Below are 16,767 nucleotides of genomic sequence, written 5' to 3'. Positions count from 1 at the left end.
TTGTTAAGAGATTCACAGCCAAAGCAGTAGCAGCCCAACAATGATCACTTGACTCACTGGCTAAGGTAGTTTTGGACAATCTTATAGCCCTTGATTACCTACTTGCTGAAGAAGGAGGCATTTGTGCAATAGCCAATACCACCTGTTGTATCTGAATAAATGCCAGTAGAGAGGTAGAAGCCCAATTATACAAGATCAGGGAACAAGCACACTGATTATAACAAATTTTGCCCAACTCTCCCTGATTCTTTGTTCAGTTGGCTACTTTCAGGTCTTACAGTCATGGTTTAGAACTGTCCTATAACTTGGATTTGACATGTTATTTTTAATTCTGTTTTGCATAATTATTTTTAAACTTCATACCTATTGCCTGTCAAATCTCTGCAGAAGTGATGCACTAAAAATAGAATGATGTTAGCTCAATGCTTTGAGATGATTTACAATGCATACAATCTAGACAAGGTATGAATGTGAGGGTGGAAAATGCTTAAGAGCTCCGCCTTATACTTTCATTGTTGTTCAAATGTGGCTTCTATAGTTTCCATCACCACCTGCTCTCCTCTGCAATATGGGACATAACTCTCAGGAAAGGTCCTTCCTGGCATCAAGGAACATAGACAAACATTTAATAAATAAATAACCAGATACTTGAGTACTGATGCATTTGAGGAAAGATCTAGATCCAAAGGGGCAAATGTGAAAATAAAGAAAACCTAATTCAAAATAGAGTCAGAGAGCAAGGAAGGGAGAGTTCTCACTCATGTACCATTAATCACAGCTTACTTTACATCCCCCACCAGGAAGAAGCTTACTTTACATACTCCAGAAGAAAGAAGGAAGATTTTCCTCTTGCCTAGCAACACCCCAGCCAATGAGAAACCACCACTACCTGAATTCTTGCTCTCCTCCAACAGACTTTTGTTTAAAATAATCCCTCCCTACTCCCTTCCTTCCCTTATAAGAGCAAGCCCCTCTCCTTTATTCTTTGGATTTGCCTATGGTTCACCATATCTTGCATGTCCCAAATTGTAATTCCTCTGCTATTCTCAAATAAACTATTTTTGCTGGTTAAATAACTGGCTATTTTGTTTTTAAGGCTGACACTTCTGTATCATGAACTGTCCACTTTTTAAATGGTATGTATCAGGCATTTATGCCCTGCATCTGGCTAGAATATGGTACTATCTGCCAGGTAGGGTGCCTAGAGCAGTCTTTTTGAGAATATAGTTCGTGGAAGACAAAATAATGTTCCCGACAGGTTCTGGTAGCAAAAGTAAACATTTAGGGTACTGGAGGGAATGTAGCCTCCCCATAACAGTGTATTTCTTCAGCACAAAAGAAAATGATTAGATAGTGTGGTAGAAATTTAGAGTGAGAACTGTAGGAAACCTGAAAGGACTTAAGAATGAACCATGCTCAGATGGAAGGAGCAGAAAAAGGAGATTCCAAGAGCACATCAGAGAAAACAATAGAGAAGCCCAGAAGGTAGGAGAAGAGGCTGGGAGACTCCTCGAGAAAAATGACTAAGACTTTCTTTTCTAATTATTTAGCCACCACAAATAAATGAAATGGGGTAATTAACAGACTCTTAAGATGTGCCAATTTCAGATCTGCAATCCACACAAATCCTGGGATTAGTAACATCTAATAGCAATACCTGTTAAGGTTGAGTCTCTCATTTTCTACATAAGGAAACTGAGTCCTGGTACGTTGAGAAACTTATGCAGTATCACCTGGCTTATGAGCTAGAGACATGAGCCCAGGATCCACATCTCACAGCTACAGCCCAGAGTTGCTGCCAATACACCTGGCACACATGGCTTTTAGTAACTGCAGATCATAGAACACACTATGATAATATAAATTGCTTTACATGAAGCACACGGATTTTGCATCAAGTAATTTTAATTATAAAGCTAAAAATATGTCAAAAGAATCTGACAACATCTTATTAAGTTATAAGAATGAGCTCAAGTAGTTTCTGATGTGGGCATGTCCCCAAGAAGAATGAGTTTCAGTCAGGAGCTACTCAGGCTTCTCACTCCCTCTTCCTGCCCCTCTTTCCCTTTTTAAAATTGTTTGTTTTAATCATCAAAGATATTGCATGGAAATCAAACATAAATCAAATTATGGAAATGCAGAAGAAATATTTCATCCAAGTTGTTTTTCTTCCTTTTATCTTCTCATTTCTTTGAATGATGATAGGATTTAATCTCCAGAGGGACCTGTTTGGGACTCCAAATAGGAAAAACTGTGTTTTTTTTCTGATGAGATACTAGGTGTAGCTGCTATTTTAGGTTGTACTTCCTTTGGAAATCGTACATTAGCTTAAAAAAATCTTAAAAAAAAAAATGTGAGTGCAAAGAAGCAAGTTCAAAGAACTATCTCTTACATTAGCAATCAGATTCCTGGACAAAATTAGAAGCTGATAGTTTTTCATTTTGTTTTGTTTTAGAAACTGATAGTACATATGTGAGGTATGAAGATTCTTAATGTCAACTGTTGAGTATAATGGCCTTTTCCATCGGTAGCTGCCTAAATAATTCAAGAGTTTGTATCTGGTTTAGGTAGGATCTCACTGATTACATCTTCCTGTGATCACGCTGGGATTCAAGGCAATGATTTCTGAATGTGTTCTCCTCCGGGAGATCTCATCATGTCCCTTTGCAGTTCCACTATGTTCTCTCTCCTCATCTGTGTCTGAAGCACTTTTATGAATACATGTATCAGTTTCTAAAAAAAGGAAAACAGGAACCATTTCCAGTGTTCACAACAAAGGGAATTTAATGCAGGGGAATTTATTACATTGGTGATGGCAGAGTTCAGAAGCCAATCCAGGGAGACTGAGGGAACCCAGAGAGATTAGCAACAGCAAGAAACACTTGAGTCTCTAGTCTGTTACATACATAGGATTATCATTTTCTTTATGGCAATTATTCAGAAGCTGTTCTAGGTCTGTCAGGGATTATAGAAGTGAAGATATCGGGACTCCTGGGTGGCTCAGTGGTTGAGTGTCTGTCTTTGGCCCAGGACGTGATCGAGTCACGGGATCAAGTCCCACATCAGGCTTCCTGCATGGAGCCTGCTTCTCCTTCTGCCTATATCTCTGTCTCTCTCTCTCTCTCTGTGTCTCTCACTAATAAATAAATAAAATCTTTGAAAAAAAAAAAAAGAAGTGAAGGTATCCTCAGGAGATTTATAATCTGGTGGGAAGACCAGCTCTGCACAGGAAACACAGGGTGATTAAGTGCTGAGTGGTGGGGATGCAAGCTAAGAACCAGAAGGGCCGTGCCTGAGGAATAGAGCACTCTGGGCCTTCCCAGATCACTGTGAAATGAACTACAGGATACTTTTCATGGGGTGATTTTGCCTAACTTAAAACTTTTAGAGACTAATCTGGCCTCAGGGACTATGACACTTATAATGCTTTTTATTCCCTTTGAAATAAACATGTTTTAGGGAGAAACAGCTTTTCTTCTCAATGAGTCAAAAAGATGTATTTATTCAGGAAGAAAGGAGACTCAGGTGAAATAATTTTGCTTTCTAAAGAATATTGGCAGATTTAAAATTTACGCTCAAAATAGCTTATTGACCATGTTTAAATATTTTGATATGGTCATATATATGCAATAACTGACCCTTAACATTGGCATATACTTTGGGGAATAACGTTTTAAAATTAGAACATGAAAAGTGACAAAAAGCAAGAATATTTTGAAGAAGTCATTTGAGTATAGAATATTTAAAATAAGCATTTATATAACAATATGAATATTTAGGAAATACTTTTAAATACCAAAATAAAAAAGAAATTTAGAATAGCACATGTACATCAGGTCATAAGATAAAGTTTAATACATTTGATCATGTTAAAGGACACAAAACACAGCCAATCTAACCAAATTTCAGGCATGCATTTACATAAATATATTAAATTAAGAAAAGAAATTGTACACTTAAACATCCTTTTCACCTAAAAATCATTAAATCCACAGATCAACAATAAAAACCAATTCTCTGCATTTACCACTTCAAGATACAATCGTTCTATTTTAAAGATAACACAAATACACTTGTTAGAATTTATATGCATTATACATATATTATATATTACATAGATAGTGTGTATACATATGTAGTGTTTGTACAGATAGATAAATATATATACATGGGTGTGTGCACACGTACAGATACACACAGATGTACTTTAGGCCATCTGTACTATTATTGCTGGATTCTACAGTTGAGCTGAATTGGAGCTGGTTGGGTGTGATTATTGTCTTTTGCTTCAAACATGTTCATCATACCCACTGGGCTCACAATCCCCCACAGTAAACGTCCTTGCCTTTTCTATAGCACATAATCATCCTAGGCACTTCAATAAATATTTGTTGGATTAATAAGTGGAATGATAGCTGAATAATAGAGGATTGATCAAAGAGAACTGCATATTATAATAACTGGGTTAAATACATCAGATTAAGTCAAATTTAGAGGGATTATCTGAGCCAATGGCTTTGCATGTTACTCTTCCTAAGAACATTTATAGAAGTCCCAACTAGTACCTGTATTAACTCGGCTCCCTCAAACACATACCTGCTTTTACTACTTGTTCCCATAGCTTTCCACCTCTTAACAGAAGTTCAAGCAAGGATTTGTTATGGTATCTTTTGTAAATAAGGTTATGGACAAATTGTCCTATTTATCCACAACCCAGAGGAAAATGAACAGCTAAGAACACTAAACTATGTTGGAAGAATGATAAAGTGAACAATTCTTTAAAACTGGACGAAGTTAGTCACAGATAAAGCCAGGAAAGACACAAGAGTTTCTTTTCAGATTTCTTCTATGCTTACTGATGATAATGATTTGATAATTTTTTCTTTGAATTAGATTCCTTTCTTTCAAATTAATAGTCTTCTTTAACATGTTCTAGGGAATCAAGCCTCCCAAATTCCATAGTACTTTTGTATCATTTACCTTGCTACTACATGGTTCTTGGTGAAATTCATGTCCATAAATGTCTTATGAATATGAGATATGGGAAACACCTGACTTCCCATAAGGTTGTCAATTCAACTTCTCAGTATTATGAATAGAATGCATTAATGTATTAATACTATTAGGTTCTACTTACTATACATGAAATCTTAATCTACTCTAGGAAAGGCATGTCTGAGATTTTAAGAATGAGGTAAAGAAATATCCAACATACATTTGGGGCATAGGCTACACCAAACCTGACAACACATTGTTCAAATGAATGGAAACTGTTGGCTGGTTGTTGTTTAGTGCAAAAGGAAATATATAGGAATTAACTTCTAACTGTGAAGACAAAGCTTATTTTAAATTTATCCATTATGAATTTCCCATTACTGTTAATGTTCTGCTTTTTCTATCCTATGTGTTAAAATGTGTTTTTTTAACTTAAAATATTATAGTCATTGAGATAACTCACCAAACATTTGTTAATTTGCATGTATATGTATACATGTATTTTGATTTTAAGTAATATATGATCAACACATGAAAAAAATATCCCTACTGAAACTTGATGTCTGATTTTGTGATATGCAATAAGATGTGACTTTAGAATTCATGCTGAACTGAAACTTTTTTTTTTTTTTTTTGTAAGTCAGTATGTACAGTCTGGCTATAAAAAAGGCAATAACAAGTTTTAGGCCTAAGACTTTATGTTGATACAAGGAATCTATTACTTATTTTTTATTTTTTCAATCCACTTACATATGATCTTTATAAAAGAAAGCAAGGTAAATGACAGGTGTCTCTTGGGTTCATATTTAATTGGAGATTTTTAGAAAAGTGCTAATCTGATAAAGGAATACATCTTTTCATAGCAGCCAGGGAAACTACCACTCTGATTGAGAAGATTATGGCACTACAGCCCTCAAGCTCTCTTGAATAGAACTTACTCTCCTAAGCAGCTATTTTAAAGCAATTTCCAAAACTTAGCAGAAGACATTTAAGATAAAGAAGTGTTGAAATTGGCTAGGATTAGTGTTTGACAGGTCTTATGGTCATGTTTTTAGTAGTTTTAATATCGAAATGCTTCTAAGGTTTCCACCTTCTCTGACATTGTTAATTATTGGAGGCATGACTAATTTGGGTTAGTGTGATGAAAGAATGTAAGGTAGTAAATGTATTTCTTTAGATATTCTAAAGAAGAACTTTCTGAAAGTACTGCCGGCATTCACAACAATGAGCTAACTAACTTCCTACCAGTAATACAGAAATATGTACATTTTCTGGGCATAGAACTTTGGTCTAATTTCTCTGCAAGTTCAAGCCTCATCCCAGAGGTGGGGAAAGAAGAGATTTGGAATAATCCTTTTCAAAGTAGATTACATAGAGATCTGAATAACTATTCAGGTATTATAAGAACTATTCCTAATAAATAGGAATATTTCCTATTCCTGAAGAGGAAATAGCTACTAACTTTTCCTATTGTTAGCTCAAACTCTTGACTGGAATATTCTGTTTTCCTATATGAATGATGGAATACAAGTCAACCTGGAGCATCCAGGCTGGTAGTCATTTATGCTTTTGGTTTTTTCTTTCAATAACTGTAATATTCAATCTAATATTTTCATATTTGTCTACTGTTCTTCATGATAGAGAGTCTGAGCAAATGTGACCCTGGAAGAGGGCATTTCTTAGGAAAATAAAAGAAAAGGTCATAATGAGCAAAAGCAATAGCAAACTACCCCACAACATTTTCATTATGGGTGTACTGAGAACATATCTGTTTATGAAATATGGTAGAGAAGGAAGAGGCTGAAAGAAAGAAGGATACATAGGAGATGGGTGTGAAAAGAAAGAGCTAGAGACAGAGGTGGGGGCTAGAGATAAATACTGTAGGTAACATTCTATAGAGATGTCAGAAACTTTAACTTATTGATCAGCCAACTACATCTGCCTATTGTATACCTTATTTTTCCACTTAAAAATTTTGGGTTTGGTTTCTCTTTTCTGTTTCAGAGTTAATAATGTTAGATTAATAATTAAAGTTAATGTGTACTTTAAAAGACCCTAGATGCAGCATCTAACCTCATGTCTTACACCTGGTAGGCCTGTTACAGTTTATGATTCAGAAATAAAAGCAATATCAAAAGAAATATATTAAAGTTGTTAATTCATTGGTATGTGATCATTTTCAAAGAAATCAAAAGAGAAGAGGTGCCCCCTTTGAAGTATATAAATGGAAAAGAGAATGGTTTTCTATTTAGATTGTGTGTATATGTTATAAGTGTAGGGTTCTCTGCTCTTTCTTTATAATATAGTCCATTATATCTGAGAAAACTTCTGAGTCTTCTTTGTGATAAAATATTTTATAATAGCCACACTGAAACAAAATTCCAAGAAGAAAAGGTATGGATGGAACTTTTTATCATCACACAAGTTTTTTTTTTTTTTTAAATCCTTCCTTTCTCTGTAGTTTAGTGATTCAGTTTTCTTCTCACTACCTTAAAAACTGGCAAGAAAAAAGGTTCTATTAACCAGGACAAGAGTTTGGCAAAAGCAGTGGTAGAAAGCTTTTTTTTCCAGCTCTTTATAACTACCATAACAGCATTTCACATTAAATCGACACCCAAAGTTAAGCTCCAGTATGGACAAAGGGGTAATAATATATATTTTTCTATTTCTTTATTTTATCTTTATCTTGCAAATCCACATTCATGACAAGAACATTTTTCTCCATTCTACTTTAAGAACCAAGTAGATGTTGCCATTCACATGATAAAACAATCAACTTTTCCCTAGCTCATACTTGAAACCAATTCCAACGTGTCTACCATGGAGCATTTAAGATAATTCTCCAGTCACACAGGTTAAAAATCTCATTGAAAAAAAAAAAAAAGGTTAAAAGATTTTTTTTTTTTTTTTAATGATCAGAGGGTTTAAAGTTTGTAGCCATCAATTAGCCACTGCTCTTTATGTCTCTCCCAAGAACAGAAAGAAATGACTCCAACGACTTGACTGTCTTTGCTCAGATTTAATACCCATGGATCTTGCTATCTTCTCTTTTAGAAGATTTTGGTCTTTTATTCTAATGACTCATGATAAAAAAGGCTGTGACACCTGGGGTACATATGTTTTTCTAAGACATTTGAAACTCTTTCATCTGGGAATGGTCTGTGTAAAAAGTCTGGGCCTGGTCAACTGAACAGAGATATTTTTAAATAGGAGGATGAATGGCACTATAACACCTTTTCTTTTGGAAGAGATGGAAAGATTAAGTGTGTAAGAAGAAACCTTGGATTTTTCAGATTTTGCTGAATATACAGCAGGGTCCTTATTGTTTTCAGTGAAACTATGAACAGGAGAATGTGTAATAAAACTGCACAATTTGACAGATTTAGACAGCTGGCTCCCTCTCCAGAAGTTCACATTTTGTTAATGTCACCCACGTTGAATAAGGGACGATTAGATGGTAAGGTCCATTTACAAAAATGGTTGTCAGGACATTTTATTTTTAATTGTAAAACTTTCTGTGATGGAATTCAGTAAAAGGGCTATGAAGAGAAAGCAATGGAGACAAAAGACTGCTATTAACCTCCAGATGCAGGCTACTGCAGGTTCATGGCAAGATTTGTCACACTCTTGGGCCAATGAAGTGTTAGTGTGACTAGAAGGGACCACCCCTTTTCTGGGGTAAGAGGGCAATTTGGTCTCCATGCTCATTTAATCCTGAGACTTCTTTGAATAGACTGTCAATTGAATCTAAATTGTGCAAAATTATGCATGCACTTTTTAATGCAGGCTATTGTTCACTAAGCACTGAAGCAAGGTTTCTCAACCCATTTCCATTTGGCATGAGGTCACTTGAAACTTAAGTAATCATATATGGAAGACAAGAGCAGTGTACTTAAACAACCTTTCTACATAAATGCTCACTGTGCTTTAATTGCAAATCTCTCGCTTTAAAACAATAGAGAAATACAGGTTACACGATTTTATTCTTTTTTAATTGAGGTTCATATTCCTCTAGGTATGGAGCAGGTTTGAGAAGTCAGCCTGTGCTGCATAATCTATACTAGTCTATAATTCAGATTCTGGAAAAACAGATGTTTACAGAAGGACAACCTATAGCGGGTGTGTGCACGTCAGAATAGATGTTTTCTCAGTAGTGCAAAGAGGCCTTATAATATTGTTCTAATCCAAATGTGGAGAACTGGCCTCAAAAACCATTAAGAAAAATGTCTATCAGACTTTTTTTGCTGTTTTAAATCAGAATATGGCGTTTCTATAAAAACCTGAACAGAACACTTACAGAAATTTTTCATACATTAACCAAAGAGGATTTTCATTGAGTTCTAAAGGAACATATACATTAAAACTCATATTTGGCAAGAATTATTATTTAAAACATTTGTACAAGTGACAGCTTACATAGCCAAGGTTTGTTAAAAATGAGTGAGCTCTTCTCCAGTGAGGTTTCGTTCAGTGTGAAATCTGCAACGTTCTATTCACATATACACTGACAGTCTTGCTATGGTGAAAAGCATTTTACATATGTTTAATGCTGGAATTTATAAGGATTGGCTGTTTTCTTGCTTTTTCATCCGTCGTTAATGATTACATGTTGGCACAAGGATACATTGCTAGATTAGATCCACAGCACATTAAAGACTGTTTGCTTTCTCACTCCCCTTCTTTCCAATTAAGTTGGTGAAAAATGTAACTTTAGTATTTTACAGGACAGGGCAAAGGTGTTTCATCTAGGTGATGTCTATATTATAAAAATAAAATAAAAAATATAAATAGGTAACATAAACCCAGTGCCTATTGTTAGATACAATATATAATAAAAGCAGACCTTTTAGGAAGATTGATTTTAGAATATGCTGTTATGATTTAATTATAAAACACTTGAAAACAATCTTGAGATTAAACTAGAGTAACCAGATTTTTCCACCAATAAAAAGGTATGTGGGTAACATTCTGTAATTGGATACATCGATACAAATGAAGATTACAGTTTTATATCAAATCGCCCATTTAGAAATTCATCAGGGAGTTCTGAAACATTTTCTCACATTACAATCCTTTAATATAAAAATATTGCCTTTTTTATTAGGTCCATCAGATTGCACAGCAATGTTTCAAAACTCCATTAAAGTTGACTTTAGTTATTACAGACAGAAAATTTCTGGGAAGTCAAATAATCTCTTTTGGTGACATAAAAATTCCGTTATCAATTTACAATGGAATTTCTGTGTAAATTACTCCACACAAGGAAATATGTATTTTTAAAACCCATCTGTTATGCAACCACGTGTATAGGGGTTGTGAGTGTGCGTGTGTACGTGCATATGTGAACAAACGTGCCAACATACACACACAGGATCTGCACATTTCTGGAAATTATTTTTAAATTAAGAAAAGAAAATGAAATCACAGGAAGTGTGTAGCAGGATAACAGTCTTTCTTTTTAATGACAAGATAGAAAATAAATGCCCATTGGAAAGGAATATTCAAACAGTCCCAAACAGAAACTATACAATGTAACTTGTTAGATCCAGCAAATAAGATGTCATGTCAATGATCTGATCAAGAATACCTGCCCTGGTCACTCGGCGGATGTTTCTGTCCACTTGTTCACACTGAGGACCAAGATATCCTTTTTTACAGAGGCACTTGTTCGGTCTAACACAGACACCTCCATGACGACATACTGGCTCACATTTTGCTGGGAGGAAAAAAAAAATCAATAAAATCACACTTTCGTTTTGTATGTCAGAAACAGTACCAAGTATGAGGCCAACAAATATTTGATGAGTAAGGGAAGGAAGGGGAAGAAACAGGTAGCCAAAGGTTTCCAGAGCCATAGTTATGTGGGGGCTAGAACTCAGTAGAGAATGGGAGACATTTGCAGGGAAGCAGAGATCATGGCACACAATTTCAATCCCTTGCAGAACGACTCTATTTAAAATGAGGATTTCAGGTCTTTCAAGCCTCTGTTCCACTAGGCTATTTCCAACAGAGGGCCTTCCAAGTAACTCTCTGTTTCCATCCCTCCAGGGTAAGACCTTAAAATGTGGGAAGGGCCTGGCCCGAGACGGAGACCTAGCGGCTTCAGCATCTCCAGTGCAGTATAAAGGAACAGTCAGTTCTCAATTTTGGTTAGATGGGATATCTCCCATGTGGACTCCCTTGGATTCCCCTTTCCCTTTGCTCCCAGGGGGTGCAGTGCATTGCTTCATCTCTGATTACACTTTGTAGCCCATTCTTGGGTCAGTGCAGTTGGCCAGGGAAGGACATTCTTAGCAATCCTTTTCAGTGTTACTCTACACACAGAATCTCTTCATATGAGGCTTCTTACCACTACGATATAGGTAGGAAATGTAAAGATATACTGCTGGGGAACTCAGTCAGTTATGTTTCTGACTCTTGGTTTCAGCTCAGGTTGTGATCTCAGGGTCATGAGATTGAGTCCTGCCTCAGGCTCCATGCTGGGTGGGGAGTCTGCCAAAGATTCTCTCTCTCTCTCTCTCTTTCCCTCTGCCCCTCCCCCAGCTTGCACACACCGTCTCTCTAAAAAATAAGTAAATAAATGGTTTCTAAGAAAAAAAAAAAGATTTACTACTAAGATGAGATGTAGAGATGAAATTGGTTGTATAAGTTAATTGTGTTTTAGTGATGGGATAAAACTGGGATGTGTAGCCACTGTAGACAGAATCAAATTCCTTGAACACGTTTTTTTATCCATTCAGGAGACAGGGTTATTTAACCTTTTCAAGTGCATTTATCAAAACCCAGGGGTCTGTGGCTGATAAATGGAAAAGACAAAAGCAAGAGAAAAATTAGACAATTTAAAAAAACTTCTGGGAGATGAACTATGTCAGTATATTAATAGAGTTCTTGCTTCATATATAGATATGATTAATATCTAAAATGGCATATATAATGCCAACTATATTCAAAATAACTTGTTTACTCTCAGTTTAAACATACTATTACCAGAAGGCACTCAGTAAATTTTTGTTACTTGGTAACTTGAGGTGACTTAAGAGGTCAGGCAAAATGCAAAGTAAGAAGTACAACAGAATGGACACTATATAAAAGAACTAGAGAGAATAGGTATTGTCAGGCATTAAGGAGCAGAAGGAAGATATTAAGAATTAGAATATTTCTGCATTTGAACACTTTTTTTTGGCCAACTAAGGAAAAAAGAAAACAGGTAAAAGGTAAGTATTTGTTTTAACTGCTGTAATTACTTAATTTTTGTAGAACTTTAATTATGATAGCTCTCTCTGAGATATATATAGTATTAATCAACCAGGTAGAGTTATCTGTGCCGAAGCAATTTAAGCTTAAAATGTATACTGTGTATGTGACTAAATGCTGGCTACATTGTGTTAGACAATATATAGACAAGTTGTGATTATAATTTTTGGAACAAACATATGTTTGGAATAAAGAAAATATAACATTTAGGCATTAAATATTAATATTAAATATTAATTTGAAACAAATTTTCTTTGGCAAGAGAAGCTTTAATATTGAAGATAGCAGAGATTGAATTCTTTTGTAAGAATATGTATATGCTGGTTGTTGAAAATGCATTAAAAGTGCATTTATTCTTATGGCAATCTTTTCCAGTTTTACTGATAAATAAATGGCATACACAATGATGGTTTAGTTTGCATATGCTGTGAAATGATTCCCATAATTGATTTAACTAACACCCATCATCTCATCTAGATAAAAGAAAAAAAAAATTTCTCCTGAAAATGCATTTTCAACACGTACATCTTAAACCAGGTATCTGAATTTACCTAATTTTCTTCACATTAAGTAGAATTTAAACATCATTGCATGTAATTGAGGAAATCCCTGGTAAAAGGATAGAGTAACCCTGGAATAAATCTCTTTTGCTGTCTCTGAGCAGCTGCACACCTAGTTGATGGTTCACAAGGGAGTGGCAAAAAGAATTAAAAAATCTCATAATGTGCCTCCAGATAATTGCATTTTCCCCTTTTATTTAATAACACCCCCTGAAAAACCCTGTTTTTAGTGCACTGTAGCAAGAAAGCAAGCAGTAAAGTTAGGGAAGGCCTTTATGGGGTGTCTGGAAAATGCTGGCACTTGGAGAGGGGCTTTCCAAACACTAGGTCTTGGCTGGTGTGAAATCTCAAACCTAGGACTGAGAGCGTGTACAGAGGATTGAGTTGTACTGTTTTCATTTTTGACTTTTTGAAAGGACTCAATTCTTTTATGTTTATGTTGACTTATATAAGTGAATTGTTTACAATAAGAAAATGGGAAAGATTTCATTGACAAGTTCAGAAACAGCACGTTAATATTATAAATGGCTAAATTTTGAACATTAGATAATTCTAGAAGAAATAGCTAACATTAAGTTCTTGAGTTCCCAAGGACTGTCCTCTGCCCAGTCTTTCCTGGGGACAACAGAAATACTAACCAATTCTGCAGAAGTCCCCTTCCCATCCTGGGGTGCAGCAGCACTTGCCCGTGGGGGTACAGTAGCCATTCCGACAGAGTCGGGAACACTCCGAAGTCAACACCTGTGCAGGTTGTACCGTGGCTCTGCATTCCTCAGGCATTAGAGGTCTGCATCAGAAGACAACAGTTCAATGTGTATTTTGGTTGAAAATCAACATGAGAATGAAATTTAGTGGTGTTGGAGCGCCGGGGTGGCTCTGTTGGTTAAGCATCTGACTTCGGCTCAGGTCATGATTGCAGGGTCCTAAGATCGAGTCCTGTGTCAGGCTCCCTGCTCAGTGGGGAGTCTGCTTCTCTCTGCCCTCCTGTCCCTCTCCCTACTTGTTCTCTCTCAAATACATAAATAAAATCTTCAAAAAGAAATGACAGAGAGAGAGAGGAAGGAAGGAAGGAAGGAAGGAAGGAAAAGAAAGAAAGAAAGAAAGAAAGAAAGAAAGAAAGAAAGAAAGAAAGAAGGAAGAAAGAAAAGAAAAGAAAGAAAGAAGAAAGAAAAGAAAAGAAAGAAAAGAAAAGAAAAAAGAAAGAAAGAAAGAAAGAAAGAAAGAAAGAAAGAAAGAAAAGAAAGGAAGAAAGAAAAGAAAGGAAGAAAGAAAGAAACCGCGTGATCTTACAGCTTGCAAAGCATTTCTTTTGCTAAGGAGACTTATTTTAAGTGACTCAAAAAGACAGACAATTGTCTGAGAAAGAAAAATCCACACCAGTGAGGAAAAATCTAACTAACCAGTTTTGAACCAGAGAACATGGTAAACATTATAAGAAACTGTAACATGATCAAAATTCATTGATTAAAACTGTAATTAAATTGATATTTTCCATTCAGTAGCTAAACATCTCTAGCAATTAAAATTCTTAAAGACATATCAACATTTTTCCTACTATTTTTAGGAATAGTATCTGAGATAGTTTTTGCTTGTTTTGGTATATTTGGTAATATTACAGAGCTGAAGGCATTCACCTAAATGAGCAGTTGCAGCCTAAAATACCTTGGGAATCCATTTTTGTTTCATTTTACATTTCTCTTGAAATACCTATCTCACACTGATTTTTCTGGAAGGGGTGTGTGTGTGTGTGTGTGTGTGTGTATACTATTGACTCCACATTTTAGCACTTTATGCAAAAAATTATCCATATACATATGCATTTTCAGATTTTTTATTTTGTATTGCTATGAAGAAAAAGAATGTTATTAGCAAACAGAAACATAGTATCTAAGTAAAAAGTCATAGACTTTAACTTGCTCTACAACTGCCAGCATTGAGAGATGCCTTCACAGATGTTTACAGTGCTTACTGTTTTTGAAATAAGAGGTTGTCTTTCAAGTGAGATGAGGCTGGAAGCAGGGTCACCACTGCTTATTACCTAATCTTAGAGAAACCATGCACAGTGGCACTTCTCTATCGGTCACTGTTGCCTGGGCCACAGTGTGGTGAGAAGGCTCTTTCCAGTTCAGGAATGTAAACTAAGTTAGGTCAAACACCAGTAGGATGGCCAAGGCAGTTGGACTCCTTAAGTATCATAACAAAGAAGGTGATAATTATAGGTCAAAGCCACTAAAATAAGTACATGATAGAGCCTTCAGAGATAAGCAAATAATTTGGCCCTGTAAACTCCAGTTCCTTGAGATAGGTTATCTTGTTGTCTTTCTGGCAATATGAAGTGATAATAATTTAGGGCCTGACTTCAGGCTGTTTCTTCACTGACTCCAAACTGTATTCAAAATACAGTGTCTTCTTTGGCTCCTCTCTCCAGTAAGAGTCTCCCTCTATGTTGAAAGTACTGTGTTTTGCAACTAATGGGACAATTCAGAAAACTCCCTTAAATTTATTCGACCTCTTATTTAAATCTAGAAGAATTACATCTGTCAATTTATGCGAAAGGTTCTCAAGGCATTCTATGAACTGAGCATATTTTCACTCAGACAACATTAATGAATAATTTCCATGTGTTCCCCAAGGTCATCTTTCTGGGGGTAAGAGAAAGAGGGGTTGAAGTGGAGAAAGAGTGAAATGGGTATGCCAAGGAAGGTGGGGGCATTGACTTCGCTTTCCTTTTATGTTATTGAATAACCCAGGTTGGCTCTAGGTCTTCCTTGATAAAATTCTTACTTTGTGAAACAATGGTGGCATTTTTGATCATCAGAAGAACCATTTTTCAAAGGTTATGAAACTCTTCTGTCACAGGCTATGGCATTCAGTGAACAGGTATTTTACTGGTAATGGAAATTCTGTTTAGAAATTGGATAATTTCTACTGATTACTCAATTATCCTCCCTCTTTCTGACTCATTCAAGAGGAGATTCTAAAGTAGAGCATGTCAAAAATCTATTACATGTTGGGGCGCCTGAGTGGCTCAGTTGGTTAAGTGTCCAATTCTTGGTTTCAGCTCAGGTCATGATCTTGGGGTCTTGAGATCGAGACCTGCATTAAGCCCTGCATCAGGCTCATCACTTCATCAGGGAATCTGTTAGAGATTCTCTCTCTCTCTCTCTCTGCCCCTCCAGCTGCCCCCCAACCCCATGCTCACTCTCTCCCTCTCTAAAATAAATCGTAATATATATATACATATATATATACACATATACATATATATACATCATATATACATATATATGTATATATACATATATAAAGATACATATATGTATATATATATTACATGCTATATATGATGCAAAATATGCAGGTACATAGCTCATACACTACTTGACAATATGGTTTATGCCTGAGCAGATGAATTTAAAGAGGAGAGGACACCATTTAGATCAAGAACGTAAGTGACCTGTTAAATAACAACTACCAGAAGATGTTGCCCATTTGAGGCAAAGTGTAAGGACACCGATTCATGTGCACTAGGAAAAGGAACAAGGATATGACAATTAAGGACCCATTAGTGAAGTACAATTCTTCAGGGCAGCGCATCTGCCTCTTGTTTCCCTGCTGATCCTCTAATTAGATGCTTTGACTATTTCTCACCAAACATTCAAATATGTGGAAACTCAGATGGGGGGGTGGATTCTAAGTTTTTTTGCCTAAAGTTTAGTAAATGCTTATCTATCTGTATTATTTCACACTTGGGCTTGTTTACTCTAGTTTATATAGAACTATGTGGCTATCATATATGAACATGATTCCCTTAAGTTTTTATTTAAATAGCAGGAAAATAATCCTTTTTTTCTTTAATGAAGTGGCCAACTGACATTCCTCACTTAGCATGTTAAAGAAATCCTCTCTCTTTAAACTGTTATTCTATTAGGGATCAATTAGTTGAAAGTTTACATGA

At 35.7% G+C, this 16,767-nt stretch overlaps 1 protein-coding gene and 1 long non-coding RNA gene across 9 annotated transcripts in view; one reads left to right on the top strand and one right to left on the bottom strand.

Annotated features, from left to right (window-relative positions):
* LOC119869295 overlaps nt 1–16,767 on the top strand; it is a 69,935-nt gene that overhangs the window by 49,491 nt on the left and 3,677 nt on the right. For 2 of the 4 annotated variants that reach the window (XR_005370746.1, XR_005370745.1), the window contains one exon: nt 801–828. The exons of the other annotated variants lie outside the window; for them this stretch is intronic. This is a non-coding gene — a long non-coding RNA (uncharacterized LOC119869295). Of the gene's footprint in view, nt 1–800; nt 829–16,767 lie in introns of those variants that run through there. 4 annotated transcript variants of the gene reach the window in all.
* HHIP (hedgehog interacting protein) overlaps nt 3,740–16,767 on the bottom strand; it is a 93,594-nt gene continuing 80,566 nt past the window's right edge. For 2 of the 5 annotated variants that reach the window (XM_038558888.1, XM_038558891.1), the window contains exons 12-13: nt 13,448–13,596; nt 3,829–10,711 (exon numbers count right to left, since the gene is read on the bottom strand). In XM_038558888.1, the coding sequence (XP_038414816.1) occupies nt 10,518–10,711; nt 13,448–13,596 (343 nt within the window). In that variant the 3' untranslated portion in view covers nt 3,829–10,517. Of the gene's footprint in view, nt 10,712–13,447; nt 13,597–16,767 lie in introns of all 5 variants that reach the window. The other 3 variants (XM_038558889.1, XM_038558890.1, XM_038558892.1) reach the window with 3 other exon arrangements.

Source organism: Canis lupus, chromosome 15 (genome assembly GCF_011100685.1).
Source record: "Canis lupus familiaris isolate Mischka breed German Shepherd chromosome 15, alternate assembly UU_Cfam_GSD_1.0, whole genome shotgun sequence".
Classification (NCBI taxonomy): domain Eukaryota; kingdom Metazoa; phylum Chordata; class Mammalia; order Carnivora; family Canidae; genus Canis; species Canis lupus.
This window is presented reverse-complemented; position numbering and strand designations above follow the sequence as displayed.